At 42.8% G+C, this 18,933-nt stretch overlaps 1 protein-coding gene across 1 annotated transcript in view; it reads right to left on the bottom strand.

Annotated features, from left to right (window-relative positions):
- The window catches only part of zdbf2 (zinc finger, DBF-type containing 2), a gene marked incomplete at its 3' end in the record, with an annotated part of 68,493 nt that overhangs the window by 22,797 nt on the left and 26,763 nt on the right, over positions 1-18,933 (bottom strand). Inside the window, exon 9 of the mRNA XM_084322070.1 lies at positions 17,915-17,986. Within this exon, the coding sequence (XP_084178196.1) occupies positions 17,915-17,986 (72 nt within the window). The remainder of the gene's footprint in view (positions 1-17,914; positions 17,987-18,933) is intronic.

Below are 18,933 nucleotides of genomic sequence, written 5' to 3'. Positions count from 1 at the left end.
TAAGCATAGCAATGCTCTTTTAAGATCTAAGTTAATGTTCTCTTCCTTTTACTTGTTTTTTTCTTTTTCATCCGCTCTCTCTGATTTATTGAGGCTCTCCCCTCAGTTCAATACCTTCATATTATTCATGGGTTACTATAAATTACACAAGTTCATATAAAATGTAAGTGAGATGGCGCTGCTCCGACCGGCTGCCTCTCTGTTCGCTCCGTCGAGACTGTGTTTACTTTTGTTAATATTTATAGTTTTTAGAGTTTTGTTCGTACCAACTGTTGGTGCATTTAATGTATATGACCGTCAGTCACTCATAGACATTGGATTACGGGAAACTTACCAACTGGATTACTCACTGGATCAGCTTTCCGAACCGCATCAATGGCCTGAAGAAATTCTCCGGAGATCAGGACCAGATCCTTTGTTCCTAGACCCCAGGAACAGAGGAACCAGACGGCGAGGGAAGAGGGCTGGGATCCGTAACAGGCTGAGATCCAGACGCCACCGTACACCACTGCCCAGTATATTGCTAGCCAATGTACAATCAATTGACAATAAACTGGATGACATCCGAGCAAGGATTCAATATCAAAGAGACGTTAGGGACTGCAACGTCCTCTGCTTCACCGAGACGTGGTTGACGCCGGACGTCCCAGACCACGCAATTCAACCGGCTGATCACTTCTTTATCCATCGCAAGGATCGGACATCAGCAGAGTCCGGTAAACAACGTGGAGGAGGTATTGCCTTCATGTTTAACAAAAATTGGAGCGATCCAACTAACGTGAAGGAATTATCCAACCACTGCTCCCCAGAACTGGAATATATAACCATCAAGTGTCGTCCTTTCTTCCTCCCGAGGGAGTTAACGGCGATCGTCCTGGTCGGAGTGTATATTCCACCGCAAGCCAGCAACAAGGTTGCGCTCTCCAGACTACACGACGAGGTAAATAGAATCCAAGTGGCGAATGTTAACGCCGCCATTTTAGTTCTGGGAGATTTCAATAGCGCCAATCTGAGAAAGGTATTGCCTGACTTCTATCAGCATGTGACTTGCAACACCAGAGGCGGTAACATCCTAGATCACTGTTACACGCAATTTAAAGGTGGCTACAAGGCTCATTCTGATAGTGGCTTTGGTAAGTCAGATCACGCATCCATCTTTCTTTCACCAAAGTACAGACAGAGAATTAAAAGTACTCCCGTAGTCTCGCGAGAGGTGCAGAAATGGGATGTGACGTCAGAGGAGACGATCCGGTCAGTGTTTCACCACACAGACTGGAATGTGTTCCGCGACACAGATAACATTAATGTCTACACGGAGACAGTGCTGGACTATGTTTGTACTAGGGTGAAAGAAACAATCCCCACTACCAAAATGAAAGTTTACCCAAATCAAAAACCCTGGGTAGACAAATCCGTCCGTGAAGCTCTGAGAGAGCGCACCAAAGCATACAACGACGGCCTAGAGGCAGGCAACATGAATGACCACAAGGTGGCGCGACACAACGTAAGGAGGACAGTGTCAGAGGCCAAACGACACTACAGGGATAAAATTGAACTCCAGTTTGAACAAGCTGACTCTAGAGCTATGTGGCAGGGGCTCAAAACGATGACAGACTACAAAGGCGCCTCCCTCAAACTGAACAGTGACATCTCCTTAGCAAATGACCTCAATACCTTCTATGCGAGGTTTGATGCTGGTAATAACAACACCAGCTCACAAGCCTCTGCAATGGGGGGGGGGGGTCGGCTGCTGATGGAGGCGCAGTGTTCAGGGTAACAGAGCATGAGGTGAGGCGGACCTTTAAAAAAGTGAATATCAGGAAGGCAGCAGGTCCAGACGGCATCCCCGGCCGCGTCCTAAAAGTCTGTGCCGACCAACTGGCCCCAGTATTCACTGACATATTTAACCTGTCCTTAGAACAGGCTGTCATCCCCACCTGCCTGAAGAAGTCCACTATTATCCCTGTACCCAAAAAATCCAAGCCTGCTTGCCTCAACGACTACCGCCCTGTAGCTCTCACCTCCATAGCCATGAAGTGCTTTGAGAAGCTAGTAAAGGGCTACATCTGCTCCTCCCTCCCCATCAACATGGACCCCCTGCAATTTGCATACCGCCCCAACAGGTCCACGGAGGACGCCATATCCCATGTGCTGCACACAGCAGCATCACACCTGGACAAGAGGCAGGGGAACTATGTGAGAATGCTATTCATCGACTACAGCTCGGCATTCAATACCATAGTCCCCTCCATACTCATAGCCAAGCTCAGGGACCTGGGCTTGGGCTATGACCTCTGCCAGTGGGTCTTGGACTTCCTGACTGGCAGACCCCAGGTGGTGAGAGCAGGCAACTGCACCTCCTCATCCATCACCCTCAACATAGGGGCCCCCCAGGGCTGTGTTCTGAGTCCCCTCCTCTACTCCCTGTACACACACGACTGTGTGGCTCAGCGGAGTAGCAATACAATCGTCAAATTTGCTGACGACACAGTGGTGGTGGGCCTGATCTCTGCCAACGACGAGAGGGCCTACCTGGAAGAGGTCAAGGTCCTGGCGGGATGGTGCCAGGAAAACAGCCTCTCCCTGAACGTCAGCAAAACAAAGGAGATGATTGTGGACTTCAGGAGGTCGGGGGTCAAGGACTACAGCCCCCTCAGCATCGACGGGGCACCGGTTGAGAGAGTCAACAGCTTTAAGTACCTCGGAGCCTACATATCCGAGGACTTGACATGGACCACACACATTAACAGTGTTGTGAAGAAGGCACGACAACGCCTCTACTTCCTCAGGCGCCTAAGGAAGTTCCAAGTCAGCCAGAAGATCCTTAAGAACTTCTACTCATGTACAATAGAGAGCATCTTGACCGGCAACATCACCTCCTGGTTTGGGAATAGCACTGCAAAAGACCAAAGCAGACTACAAAGAGTGACACGTTCAGCCGAACGCACAATTGGAGGGGGGCTCCCCACCCTCCAGAACATTTACTACAAGCGTTGCAAGGGCAAGGCTAAGAGAATCATTAAAGACTCCAGTCACCCGAACAACTGCCTCTTTGAACTGCTGCGGTCAGGCAAGCGATACAGGAGTCTCAAGGCGAGCACAGAAAGACTCAGAAGAAGCTTCTATCCCCAGGCCATCAGGCTGCTAAACGAACAATGAATGAACACTACACAACAACAACAACCACCAAACGCACATAGCACACACATCCACACGCACACACTCACTTTAAACAAACACACTGTAGCACCCACTCCACACACTTATAGCACACACCCACTTTAAACAAACACACTGTAGCACCCACTCCCCACACTTTATATTTATGGATGAAGGATTGCACTACAACTCGTACACCTTACTGTAAATTGTACCTAAAATTGTACCTCATCCCATTTCTGCTTTGCACTAGATAGTACTGTACATTAGTACACTGCATAGTATTGTGTATTGTATATTATATGGTAACTCAGAACATTGTACATATGTCTATACCGAACACTGTGACCTCATTTTCTTCTTCTAAATTCATGCTATATTATGTTATTATGTTATTTGATACTATCTTGTCTAGCACAGTCTCTGGAGCGTAACAGTAAGAAGCATTTTGTATGAAAGTATTCTGTACTTCTGTATGACAACTATTAAAGAACTTGAACTTGATTAGGGCATGACAATTGAAGCTTATTTTTGGTCTTTATTTTTAGTTTATCTCATTTAAATTTTTTATTTATTTATTTTTTACGGGAAAGTGGCCAAGCCACAGTCGACATTCTACTTATGGTAGAATTTAGAGTGTTAGATCCTATGGTATACATAGGAATGTTAAGGATAATTGGATCATTCTGGGATATCCGGTGGTGCAAGGGAGGGAGTCATACGCAAAGGTTGTGTTCATGGAACACAATCCTGTACGACTCTCGGTGGGAGGGAAGGGTAGGGGATTTTTATTTGTATGTTTTTAAGCTCGGCTCTCAACGGGACCTCACTAGTGGGATGTATATCTATTATTGCCTCGCACTCTAGAAGCATTACCAAAAATTACAATGCAACATGTACTGGCGCCGCTCTGATGGCTGCCTTTCTGATCGCTCCGACGAGACTGTGCTTTATTTTGTTAATTCTTATAGTATTAGGAGTTTTATCTGCACCAACTGTTGGTGCATTATATGTGTATGACCGTCAGTCAATCATTGACATTGGATTAAGAAAAACTTACCGTTTGGATTGCTCTCTGGATCGGATCGCTGAACAGCAGAAATGGCCCGCCGAGATCCTTTGTTATGCCGGCCATGGCCAAGACGCCAAGAAGCCGCCGCGAAGACGAGGAAAGAGAGCCGGGGTCCGGAACAGACTGAGGTCCAAACGACACAGAACCACATTGCCCAGCATATTGTTGGCCAATGTGCAATCGATAGGAAACAAATTGGACGACATCAGAGCAAGGATCCAATTCCAGAGGGACATTCGGGATTGTAACGTCCTCTGTTTCACAGAAACTTGGCTGAGTCCAGATGTCCCGAACCACGCAATAGAACCGGCAGACCATTTCTTCGTTCTCCGCAAAGACCGGACGACAGAAGAGTCATTAAAGAAGAAAGGAGGCGGCATTGCCTTCATGATAAACAAGGAGTGGTGCGATGTAGGCAACACAAAGGAAATGTCTAACCACTGCTCCCCAGACCTGGAGTTTATCACGATAAAATGTCGACCCTTCTTCCTCCCAAGAGAGTTAACGTCCATCATCCTCATCGGAGTGTACATTCCACCACACGCGAACACTGGGGTCGCACTTTCAAAACTTCACGACGAGGTAAACAAACTCCAAGCAGCTAATGTTGACGCTGCCATTTTGGTCTTGGGGGATTTCAACAGCGCGCGTCTTAAAACGGTGCTGCCGAATTTCTATCAGCATGTGACCTGTCCCACCAGAGGCGAGAACATATTAGACCATGTATACTCGCAATTTAAGAATGGGTACAAGTCACAGGCTCTTAGTCCATTCGGTAAAAGCGATCACGCCGCCATCTTTCTTTTGCCGAAGTACAGACAGAGTCTCAAGCGAACGCCGGTGGTCTCGCGAGAGGTTAAGCGTTGGGCCGTGACGTCAGTGGAGTCACTCCAAGCAGTGCTGGGAAGCACAGAATGGAGTGTATTCCGTGATAACACAGCCAATATTAACGAATACACCGAAACGGTGATTGACTATGTCTGTACTCAGGTAGAAGTAATAATCCCCTCCACCAAAATTAATATCTACCCAAATCAAAAGCCCTGGGTAGACAAATCCGTCCGTGAGGCTCTGAAAGTGCGCACATCAGCATACAACACCGGGCTGGTGACAGGCAACATGGAAGAACACAAGATGGCAAGATACAACGTCAGGAGAGCAGTAATAGAGGCAAAACGGCGTTACAGGGATAAAGTTGAACTTCAGTTTGAACAGGCTGACTCTAGAGGCATGTGGCAGGGCCTCAGAACAATGACAGACTACAAAGGAACCCCCCTCAAACTGAACAGTGACATCTCCTTAGCAAATGATCTCAACTCCTTCTATGCGAGGTTTGAGGCTGTGAATAACAACACCAGCCTACAAACCACGGCAATGGGGGGGGGGGGGTCTGCTGATGGAGACTCAGTGTTCAGGGTAACAGAGCATGAGGTGAGACGGATCTTTAAAAAAGTGGATATCAGGAAGGCAGCAGGACCGGACGGCATCCCCGGCCGCGTCCTAAAAGTCTGTGCCGACCAACTGGCCCCGGTATTCACTGACATCTTCAACCTGTCCTTGGAACAGGCCGTCATCCCCACCTGTCTGAAGAAGTCCACCATCATCCCTGTACCCAAAAAATCTACGCCCGCTTGCCTCAACGACTACCGCCCTGTAGCCCTCACCTCCATAGCCATGAAGTGCTTTGAGAAGCTAGTGAAGGGCTACATCTGTTCCTCCCTCCCCATCAACCTGGACCCTCTGCAATTTGCATATCGCCCCAACAGGTCCACGGAGGACGCCATAGCCCATGTGCTGCACACAGCAGCATCACATCTGGACAAGAGGCAGGGGAACTATGTGAGAATGCTGTTCATCGACTACAGCTCAGCATTCAATACCATAGTCCCCTCCAAACTCATAGCCAAGCTCAGGGACCTGGGCTTGAACTATGACCTGTGCCAGTGGGTCCTGGACTTCCTGACGGGCAGACCCCAGGTGGTAAGAGCCGGCAACTGCACCTCCTCATCCATCACGCTCAACATAGGGGCCCCCCAGGGCTGTGTTCTGAGCCCCCTCCTCTACTCCCTGTACACACATGACTGCGTAGCACAGCGGAACAACAACACCATCATCAAATTTGCTGATGACACAGTAGTGGTGGGCCTGATCTCTGCCAACGACGAAAGGGCCTACCTGGAAGAGGTAGAGAACCTGTCACAGTGGTGTCAGGAGAACTGCCTCTCCCTGAACGTCAGCAAAACAAAAGAGATGATTGTGGACTTCAGGAGGTCGGGGGTCAAGGACTACAGCCCCCTCAGCATCGACGGGGCACCAGTTGAGAGAGTGAACAGTTTCAAGTACCTCGGAGCCCACATATCCGAGGACTTGACATGGACCACACACATTGACAGTGTTGTGAAGAAGGCACGACAACGCCTCTACTTCCTCAGGCGCCTAAGGAAGTTCCAAGTCAGTCAGAAGATCCTTAGGAACTTCTACTCATGTACAATAGAGAGCATCCTGACCGGCAACATCACCTCCTGGTTTGGGAATAGCACTGCACAAGACCGTAGCAGACTACAAAGAGTGACACGCTCAGCCGAACGCACAATTAGAGGGGGGCTTCCCACCCTCCAGAACATTTACAACAAGCGGTGCAAGGGGAAGGCTAAGAGAATTATTAAGGACTCGAGCCACCCGAACAACTGCCTCTTTGAACTGCTGCCGTCAGGCAGGCGATACCGGAGTCTTATGGCGAGCACAGAAAGACTCAGAAGGAGCTTCTATCCCCAGGCCATCAGGCTGCTAAACGAACAATAATCGCTAAACGAACAATAATCACTATGCAACAACCATCAAATGCACACAGCACACACACCCACACGCACACACTCACTCAAACAACAACACACTGCAGCACCCACTCTCCACACTTTAGATCACACAAACACACTTACACTTTATATTTATTGATAAAGGATTTGCACTACAACTCGTACACCTACTGTGAATTGTACCTAAACTGCACCTCGTCCATTTATGCCTTGCACTATATAGTATTGTATATTAGTACACTGCACAGTATTGTATATTGTATGGTAACTACGTCTACGAACATTGTACATATGTCTAAACTGAACACTGTGACCTCTTTTTTTACTTCTAATTTTTACTATGTTTTTATTTCATACTTACCTTGTCATGCACAGTCTCTGGAGCGCAACAGTAAGAAGCATTTTGTACAAAAGTATTCTGTACTTCTGTATGACAACTATTAAAGAAACTTGAAACTTGAAAACTTGTATAGACTATGGCTAGTTTGAATATAATGATATGGAACACCGGGGGAATAAATAACCAACTCAAACGCAAAAGCGTGCTCACACTGATGAAAAAAGAACATGTGGACATTGCTCTGCTAAGCGAAACACACATTCTAGGGAAAGACATAGATAAATTAGCGGACAACATATACCATAATATCAGTCACTCCTCTATTGGTACGAGAACTCGGGGTGTAGCAATAGTCGTTAAACGTAAGTTGAATATTGTACTAAAGGGAGTATGGTCTGATGTAGAAGGTCGGATAACTATAGCTAAGATTGAACATAAGAACAGGAAAATAGCGTTGATAGCGGTATACGCCCCAAATTTGTACGAAGACGATTTCTTCACTACACTAACCAATGCAATGTTAGACATTCCCGATTACTCATTTATAATAGGAGCGGATTTTAATGCCATCTGGAACCCAAGGATGGACAAATCTTACCTCGCCTTTTCCAGCGAACAAAAGAATTCATCGAAGGCATTAAAGCAGGGGTCGGCAATTAGGTTTGCCCACGGGCCAAATTTTCCCCAAGCCATTGTGTGGCGGGCCAATGATAATGAAAAATGTTTAACTCTGTCAAAATAAACGACATATACATTTTTCTTTTATAAAGTGCCTCTCACACAGTGCATAACACATGAACAGATCAGTCATTTGATTTTAATGCAGGTGCTCGCATTATAAATCGAATGTATTATTATTAGTATAACACATGAACAGATCAGTAAGGGTGCATTTGATTTGAAGCACCGACGGCGGGTGTATTATACATCGAATGTATTATTATTATTATTATTATTATTATTATTATTATAACACATCAACAGATCAGTAGGGTGCATTTGATTTGAAGCACCACAGCCGGTGTATTATACATCGAATGTACAACTCACCATAATGCAGGCAGACCTGGGCTTATTATTGTTTCTGCTTCCTCCTCAATCCATGCTAATGTTTGAAATATGTCAAATGTCCACTCGCGTTGAATGCCCACCCATGTCCACCCAACTTGAACACAGTTGCTTGCTTCATTGAACCCATTCTGCAATCGGTTAATAAAGTTTTCAATCAATCAATCAATCAATCAGCCTCGTGTTGCCATGTGAACACACAAGAGACACGTTTTGCGATAAACTTTAAATATGACTCCTCGTTTTGTTTGTGTCTTGGAAGTCGTAGTTTCCTCTTCTGGCGCCTGAGTTGGTATTTCCTCTTTACAAGAAGCTACCTAAAGATGTTTAATTGCATTACTGTTTAATGCCAAATTGTATTTTTCATTTAATTCAAATACCTATAGCGCGGCGCCATCATTTCAGGAGCTTCTTCAAGCACTCTTTTTCTTTAAAGTTAATTGCATTGTTTTTCCATTGTTTTTTATTGCATTACTGTTCACATGCATGTGTGGTGCCGTCAGTCATGACTCGAGTAAAGATAAAGCTTGAATGATTTACTGAACTGGTGTTTTTATTTTATGGACTTGCGTGTTTCCCATTTCAGCACCAGCGCTGTCCACCTCACTTTGAGCAAGCCTATAGCACAGTACATTGCACTCACCTGTTATTCACTCTCAACATGGATAAAACATAAAGTATGCATATAATAAAAAGAATATATATATATAATATTAATATAATATAATATAAATATAATAATAATAAAAAAAAGATTAAAATAAAATAAATATCATATTCTCAAAATAAACTGACAGGCCAGAAATGATTGCTGGCGGGCCAATTTCGGCCCGCGGGCCGCCTATTGCCGATCCCTGCATTAAAGGATTGGTCAAAGATTACAGGTGTAAATGACTTATGGCGGTTACTTAATCCCACGACCCGGAAGTACTCTTGTCGATCTGCGAGGCATAATACACTATCCAGAATAGATTATGTCTTTGCATCACAGAGACTATTTGATAATTATGAAGTGGAAATGATACCCAACGCACTATCAGATCACTGTTATTTACTCCTTAAAGGTACATTTGGTATACTATCCTCCCGAGCCCCAAGATGGCGATTTAACTCGTTGCTGCTTAATAACAAGGAATTCATTACACAACTCAAAGAAGCTCTTATAGTATTCCAACGGGAGAATGCAAACTCGGTGCAAGACCCCAGAATAATATGGATGTCGGTAAAGGGAATGATCAAAGACTTCACGGATAGCTTTTCCTCCAAAATGCGCAAGAATCAAAGAACAAAACTGGATGAGCTGGAAACGCTTTACTCAACGTTATTTAATTCTCTGAAATACAACAACTCAACTCGACTAGAAAATCAAGTTAACGTACTAAAAATAGAGATCAATGCCATATACAGACAACAATCGGAAATACAAATACGCAGCACAAGACAACAGCAGTACTCCCATGGTTCCAAACCCAGCCACCTATTAGCCATGCGATTAAGAATTAATGCAACATTTGCAGATATAACTACCATTAGAGCACAACAAGTACTTGTAACAGATCCTGTAAAAATAAACGATACATTCAAAGTATTCTACTCCGACTTATATAAATCAGAAATGACCTTCGATCAAAACAAAATGGACACATTTCTTAATCAAATTATTCTCCCTAAACTTTCAGAGGATGACGCTAAACAGTTAGAAACACCGATCACACTAGAGGAACTCAAGAAGGCCATAACCGCAATGAAAAGTGGTAAGGCTCCTGGAAGAGACGGTTTCCCATCAGAAATGTACCTTTCTTGTTGGGACATTATTGGCCCCTTATTACTAAATATGATCTTATACTCAGTCAAGGAGGGGAACTTCCATAAAAATGACAATATTGCACTCATAACAGTCCTCCTTAAAAAAGACAAAGACCCCAACGAGTGCGGTAGTTATAGACCTTTAAGCCTCCTCGGCACAGATATCAAACTGTACTCTAAGGTATTAGCCATCAGATTACAAAAGCATATGACGTCTTTAGTTCACCCGGACCAAACTGGCTTCATAGGAGGCCGCCTGATCACTGAGAACATAAGACGTATACTGCACGTACTTGATGCCGACAAGGAGGACACCATACCTAAGGCGATGCTGTCCCTGGATGCTATGAAGGCCTTTGACAGGCTGGAATGGTCGTATCTGTGGGCAGTGCTAGAAAGGATGGGGTTAGGAAAAGGATTAATCGATATGATTAAAGTATTATACAAAGACCCATCGGCCATGATTACAACAGGCACAATCATCTCCGAAATATTTCCGGTATCACGCTCTGCCAGACAGGGTTGTCCTCTTAGTCCCGGACTGTTCAATCTATCATTAGAGCCTTTAGCACAATATATAAGACAATCCCAATCCATAGAACCTATCGTAATCAAGGGCACACAACAAAAAATTAGTTTATATGCGGACGATGTAATATTGTTCATGGAAAACCCCAACACCACATTGCCTCATCTGCTCAAGTTGATTGAGGACTTTGGTGATTTATCTGGATTTAAGATAAATTGGCCAAAGTCGGCTTTCCTTCCACTTAACACCCCTGCAAAAAAAGATACAACCCTCCCAGGACAGATACCGATGGTAAAACATTTCAGATGCTTGGGAGTAGGGATGGGAATTGATAGGATTTTATCGATACGATTCCATTATCGATTCTGCTTATCGATTCGATTCTTTATCGATTCCCTTATCGATACCTGATCAATTTATAATTTAAATAAATAAATTGGAAATGCAACAGAACTACATTTAGTCATTTAGCTGACGCTTTTATCCAAAGCGACTTACAAGTTCTGTACGACAAGCCATCAGGAAGGGCACAACTCTATCAGCTGAGGAACAATGTTCATCAAAGTGTTGAGTGCTACAGTGTAGGTTAGTTTATTAGGACAAGTGCATGACAGTACGGTTAGTTAGGGTTAGATATATATTTTTTTATTCAGATAATGGTTGAAGAAGTGCGTCTTTAGTCGACGGCGAAAGATTGGACGTGATTCGGCTGTCCTAACTGGGGTGGGTAGTTCATTCCACCATTGTGGGGCAAGGACTGAGAATAGGCGACTTCTCTTTGATGACCCTCCCGGAGCTCGGATAGGAGTAGGTCTGAGGCGGCCAGAAGATGCAGAGCGTCGGGGTCTAAGCTGGTTAGAATAACAACATGCAACTTGACATTTCTGATTGTCATTTATTGTTGAGCCCCCATGTCAGAAAAATACAAAAACTGTAAAAAATAAAACATTAACTATAGCCTACACTTAAATAAAATAATGTATTTGAGATTCTCTTAAAATTTTTTATTTTTTTATTATTATTATTATTATTATTATTATTATTATTACGAATTTAATCTATTGAATAACAGGTTGTTATTCCTCTGACTTCTGTCTCTCACTCACACTCTCTCTCACACACACACACACACACACACACACACACACACACACACACACACAGAGAGAGAGAGAGCTCCCTCCCCGGGCCCCTGTCCTTTAAAGTATTGGCTTGTGTTGCTACACGGACACATTTGTATGTTGCACCACTCTTCCTGGCTTACAGAGACTAGTAAACAAGCACTCACGTTTGATTGATTGATTGAAAACTTTATTAACAGATTGCAGAATGGGTACAATACAGTACAGCTCAATACACACAATTGTTAAGGGGATGCAGACCAGAGAAAGACTTTCGTCTTGTTTCCACCAGGGTCCCCCATTTTCAATTCATCAGGACATATATGACATACATGACATTCAGATAGTCAGTACTGCTACATCTATACATTTATGACATACCAGATTTGCAAATACAGTACTGTTTGTGATACAGAAGGAGTCAAGAAAAGGGAGTATATACATTTGACGTAGAAACTGTACATTGGAGGAGGTTGGGTGGGGGGGGTTGGGTACACTGGGATATTGACAACCATACGTCTCTCATTATATGTGAACTAAAGAGTACAAGGTTTACACAACAGCCCCCACCTGCTGTTTTATTGTATTTGTACCTGTACTATCCGCTGTCAGCTGTTTATCTCTCTTTGTGAGCTTGATTAAATAGCGTTAGCTCACGTTAGCTCCGCGGCTAATTTTAGCTCACCCTGATCTAAATCAATGACTAGATTCTAAAGCATTCAAGTAGTTTTCACTGCACATAGAAGTAGCCAAACAGCGGGAGCATTTCGGGAGCATATTACCAAAACCCAGGCAATTTCGAGCCCTTAAGGAATCAAATAGAGTCTGCCATGGCTACATGCTAACGTAACGTTATTGCGCAACTGTAGGCAGCGATAAGGGAATCGAAAGTCACAGGAGCCACACGGTTCCAGGCATCGGCCAATTGGGAACCGGTTTTCGATTCCCATCCCTACTTGGGAGTGGAAATATTCCCTACCATAGGACAAACGGTGAAGCACAACTACACAAAAATCCAAAACAAAATCAAAGACGACCTTGATAGATGGGCAAAACTTAAAAACACAGTACAAGCACGGATATCAATAGTTAAGATGGATGTACTACCTAAAATCAACTTCTTCTGTTCAATGCTACCGTTACCCCCTCCAGAGGGTTACTGGAAAAGATTACACTCCTCCACATACAAATTTATTTGGAATAACAAACCACCACGTATAAAAAGATCCACCGCACAGAGAAATAAAGCAGATGGTGGCATGGCATTTCCAGATTTTTTCCTATATTTTAAGGCGTACTCATTAAGTCCATTGACAACATGGTTTGACTCCCAAGCATTAGCATCCTGGAGAAAAATAGAAGAAAACATAGTAGCCCCGCATAGACTGAAGGACATAGCATACACTAAACTACCAATCAAGCACTGTGAACGGAAATTTGGCCCCATAATTACTCATGCGATCCGGATATGGGCGTGAATCACAAAAAAGAAATCCTAACCCACAAAAATGGCACAATCATACTCCCTTATTCAATAACAATGCTCTCTTAATTGGAAAACGACCTATAAGATTCCCTATATGGGAAGAGCAAGGCATACACTCATTAGGGGATGTTTTTAACAAACAGGGTTTTTGTAGTGATAAAGAAATACGCAAAAAAATTTATCTCACCAAGTCCACATGGCTTTTTCACAAACAGTTAGAGCTATGTTTGAAGTCTCACGGTGTTCCATTAGACAGACCAATTGAACACCACAGATACCACAAATTCTTCTACGCAAGAGAGACATCGAGAGGTTTTGTTTCAGAATTTTATCATCAATTACTAACGTCCTCGTATGAAACCCTCCAACTTGACTCTGTCTGGAGGAGGGATATACCAGACCTGGAAAATGACTTTGATTGGCAAGGAGCCTGGGCAAATGTCCGACTTACATCAAGGAACCCGGATCATCAACAAATCAATCTTAACTATATTCACAGGACATACTTGACTCCTATAAGACTGTGCCGAATGGGGCTTAAACAAGATTCCAAATGCACCCAATGTACAAATGGGGACGAAGGGACATTTATGCACATGTATTGGGACTGCTCACCAGTTAAGGCATTCTGGAAAGATGTGACCCAACAAATATCAAAACTCGTATCTTGGAATATACCTGTACACCCCTCGGTATTATTATTGAATGATGTTTTTGAGTTTGCAGTGAATCCACAGCTAAAGAGATTGGTTTTATCGGGTATCACAGTAGCCAAAAAGCTGATCGCATCACGCTGGTTTCAACCGGAAAAAATGTGCCGTAAAGTTTGGTTTCTTACATATCTCGATGTAATTTACCATGAAATATCTACAGCAAGAATTCTGGGTCTCAATGAATCCAAAATGTCAATGTGGTTAGAAGTGGTGGAGAGAATAAAAGCTAGCTTATAATGGTAGTGTCTGGTTAGGTGCGAGGGATAGTGGAGGTACTTCTCAAGGTGGGGTCCGGGAGGGGGGGGTTCGAGCTGAGCATATGTGTGTAGTTTTTTTTTTTAGATAACAGGTATTATGGGTATATCTTATATAAGACAACTAACTAAAAGGTGATCTCATTGGATGTGCCCTGACAATTAATGCTTGTATATCTTATCGTGTGTTGTCATGTTTGTTTATATGTTTGTTTAAAAAAGAATAAAAAAATTAAATACAATAAATGGTTTTCGATCAAAATAAACTGGATACATTTCTTAATCAAATTAACCTACCTAAACTCTCAATGGAAGACGCTAAACAGTTAGATACACCTATTACATTAGAGGAACTTAGGGAGGTTATATCTGAAATGCAAATTGGTAAGGCTCCTGGTTGGGATGGTATACCACCAGAACTGTACCTCTCGTGTTGGGATGTAATTGGTCCCCTATTACTAGATATAATTTTATACTCAATCAAAGAGAGGAACTTCCCCAGGGACGTCAATATGGCACTCATAACTGTCCTCCTTAAAAAGGACAAAGAACCCACCGAATGTGGTAGTTATAGACCCTTAAGTCTCCTCGGAACCGATCTCAAGCTGTATGCTAAGGTACTAGCCATCAGACTTCAAAAGCATATGACATCTTTAGTTCATCCTGATCAGACTGGCTTCATAAAAGGCCGCCTGATCACGGATAATATAAGACGGCTACTACATGTATTAGACGCCAGCAAGGATGCCATTCCACCTACAGCTGTATTATCCTTGGATGCGATGAAAGCTTTTGATAGGTTGTGTGGTATAATTATAATATAATATTCTCATGTAAATATATTCCCCTCCCCTATATCCCCTTACCTGTGCCCCCCCCCTATCTGTGGAATAAGACATCCCCCTCCCCTCTCCCCAAACCTGTACCCCCCCCCCCCCCCCATCTGACCTATCAAATTGGACCACACCCCCCCCCCCCCTTGTTACCTATATAGGTCTCCTCCCGAGATCTATCGGGGTCTTTTACCTGGGTCATTTCAGCTGATCACCTGGGGGAAGCCCTCAGCCATTCTCTCTATGTATTCTATCTGTTTGGTTAATAAACCTTGTTATTATCCAAACCTCGGTTGACTGAGAACATTCTTCATCAGGATATCTACAAATATCCCACAGTTGGAATGGTCTTATTTATGGGCAGTACTTGGAAGGATGGGGTTAGGAAACGGATTCATTAATATGATAAAAGTATTATACAAAGACCCATCGGCCATGATTATAACAGGTAAATTCACCTCCTCAATCTTTCCTGTGTCGCGCTCATCCAGACAGGGTTGCCCTCTTAGTCCCGGACTATTTGCTCTATCCTTAGAGCCTTTAGCACAGTATATAAGACAATCCCAATCCATAGAGCCAATCTCAATTAAGGGCACACAACATCATATTAGTTTATATGCGGACGACGTAATATTGTTCATGCAAAACCCTACCACCTCACTGCCTCACCTTCTCAAGCTGATTGATGATTTTGGCAATCTATCGGGATTTAGGATAAACTGGCCAAAATCGGCCTTCCTCCCACTTAATGTCTCTGCGAAAACTACAATCCTTCCAGGAAGTATACCAATGGTAGAACACTTTAGATGTCTTGGAGTTGAAATATTCCCAACTATATGCCAAACGGTGAAGTATAATTATACAAGACTCCAAGATAGGATCACAAATGACTTTGACAGGTGGTCAAAACTTAAAAACTCAGTACAGGCCCGAGTATCAATAGTTAAGATGGATGTTTTACCTAGAATCAACTTCTTTAGTTCAATGTTACCGTTACCTCCCCCTGCTGGTTACTGGAAAAAATTACACCGCATTTATTTGGAACAACAAACCTCCACGAATAAAAAGATCCACCGCACAGAGAAACAAACCCGACGGAGGTTTAGCATTTCCAGACTTCTACCACTATTTTAAAGCGTTCTCTTTAAGACCACTGATCACCTGGTTTGATTCTCAAGCATCTGTATCCTGGAGAACATTAGAAGAAAACATAGTGGCACCACATAGACTGCAGGATGTAGTATACACCAAATTATCAATTAAGCAATGCGACTTGAAATTTGGTCCTCTTATTACACATGTAATTCGGATATGGCGTGACAGACAGAAAAAATTTACTAACCAACATAAATGGCATAGCCATACTCCCCTATTCAATAACAATGCACTCCTTATTGCACAACGACCTATCAGATATCCCAAATGGGAAAAGCAAGACATACATACATTGGGAGATATCTTCAACGAACTGGGTTTCTGTAGCTATCATGAAATTTATAACAAATTTAACCTCACTAGCTCCACTTATTATTTCTATATACAGTTATTAGCAACTTTGAAGGCTCATGGAGTCCCATTAAAGATACCACTTGAGCACCACAGATATCACAAATTCTTCTATGAAAGGGAGACATCGAGAGGCTTCGTATCAGACTTTTATCATCACTTACTCACGTCCTCGTATGGAATCCTCCCCCTAGACTCAGTCTGGAGGAGGGATATACCAGACTTGGAAGTAGATTTTGATTGGCAAGAAGTCTGGGCAAACATTCGACTAGCGTCACGCAACCCGGATCGTCAACAGATTAATCTTAATTATATTCATAGGACTTACCTGACTCCTATAAGATTGAACAGAATGGGGCTTAAACAAGACTCTCTATGCTCCTTGTGTTCAAGGGGCGATATCGGTACATTTATACATATGTACTGGGAATGCCCCCCTGTTAAGATATTCTGGGAAGAAGTAACCACACAATTATCAGAATTTTTATTTCTGACCATACCTGTACTGCCTTCCGTATTGTTGTTGAATGATGTTTCTCAATTAGCAGCAACTATACAGCTAAAGAGACTAATTTTGTCCGGTCTTACGGCGGCTAAAAAGCTGATAGCATCACGCTGGATTCAACCGGATAAAATGTGCCTGAAGGTATGGGTTCTTACTTATCTCGATGTGATTTATCTAGAGATATCTACAGCAAGAATTTTAGGTGTCAATGAAGCCAGCATTGCAATCTGGTTAGAAGTGGTGGAGAGAATAAAGGTTAGCATATTAATTGTAATCCTTGGTTAGAAACTAAATAATGGATGGATTATCCAAGGGGGGTCCTGAGGGGGGGGAAGAAGAGCGAGCATATGTATGTATTGTATTGCAAGTATTATGTATATATCTCGTAAACTACATCTATATTGATTCAAATATTGGAATGTATAATCCTGTGATTTATTGTGGATATTTACTGTTAATACTTGTATGTCTAGTTTTATGTCATGTCAAAAAAATAATAAAAAAATGTGTTGACAAAAAATAGACAGACAGACAGACAGACAGACAGACAGACAGACAGACAGACAGACAGACAGACAGACAGACAGACAGACAGACAGACAGACAGACAGACAGACAGACAGACAGATAGATAGATAGATAGATAGATAGATAGATAGATAGATAGATAGATAGATAGATAGATACAGACAGATATTTGGCTAACCTGTGCAAGTGTGTATGACAGGTGTGTGAGGGGGCGGGGTCTGTGTAAAGTGGGCATGGCCTCCAGAGCCCCCTGAAAGCAGATGAATACATGAAGAAATCAACTTACTGGAGGAGCACATACCTGCAAAACTACTCAGGTAGAAGTACAGACTTTTAAAAGTACTCAGAAATAGGAGTGGTTCCACAAATTACTTTCCATCTCTGAGCAAATAACATGCCGTTTGGAAAGCAGTGAAATACAAGAGCAAACAAGACACTAGAACTATAATAATACTAATAATAAGAGGATGAGTCAAAGCCTAACATTTTAAACTAGAATAATAAGAAGAAGATGGGCCACAGTCTAACGTTTTGAACTAGAATAATAACAAGAGGATGGGTCACAGCCTAATGTTTTAAACTAGAATAACAAGAGGATGAGTCACAGCCTAACGTTCTAGACTAGAATAATAATAAGAGGATGGGTCACAGTCTAATGTTTTAAACTAGAATACTAATAATAAGGATGGGTCACAGCCTAATGTTCTAAACTAGAATACTAATAATAAGAGGATGGGTCACAGCCTAATGTTTTAAACTAGAATACTAATAATAAGAGGATGGGTCACAGTCTAATGCAGAGCTATTCAACTGGCGGCGGGGATGATTCTGACCGGCCCGCCAAAGATTACATGATAAAAAAAAAAAAAAAAAAAAAAAAAAAATTACTTTTTTCTTTTCATGTCAACGTTCACACGCACAATTGAGCCAAAAGTCACTAAATTAATGACAGATTTCATTGATAAATTGAGGGAAAACTTTGCAAGTCGATGAATTTGACATGTCCAGAGAATTGATGCATTTTGTGAGCAACCCATTTGCCAATGTAGCTGCTATTTCCACAAAAGGACAAGAGTTCCTTGCATCACTTCACATTGATGAAGGTCTCCTGCAACTTGAAATAATTGACATGCAAGCATCATCTGCTCTGAAGCAGGCACTTGAGAATGAATCCACCACAACATTTTGGATAAAGTG

This window comes from Notolepis coatsorum (genome assembly GCF_963971535.1).
Source record: "Notolepis coatsorum genome assembly, chromosome: 1".
Classification (NCBI taxonomy): Eukaryota; Metazoa; Chordata; class Actinopteri; order Aulopiformes; family Paralepididae; genus Notolepis; species Notolepis coatsorum.
Note: the sequence above shows the minus strand (reverse complement) of the source record. Positions and strands in the feature narration are given on the sequence as shown.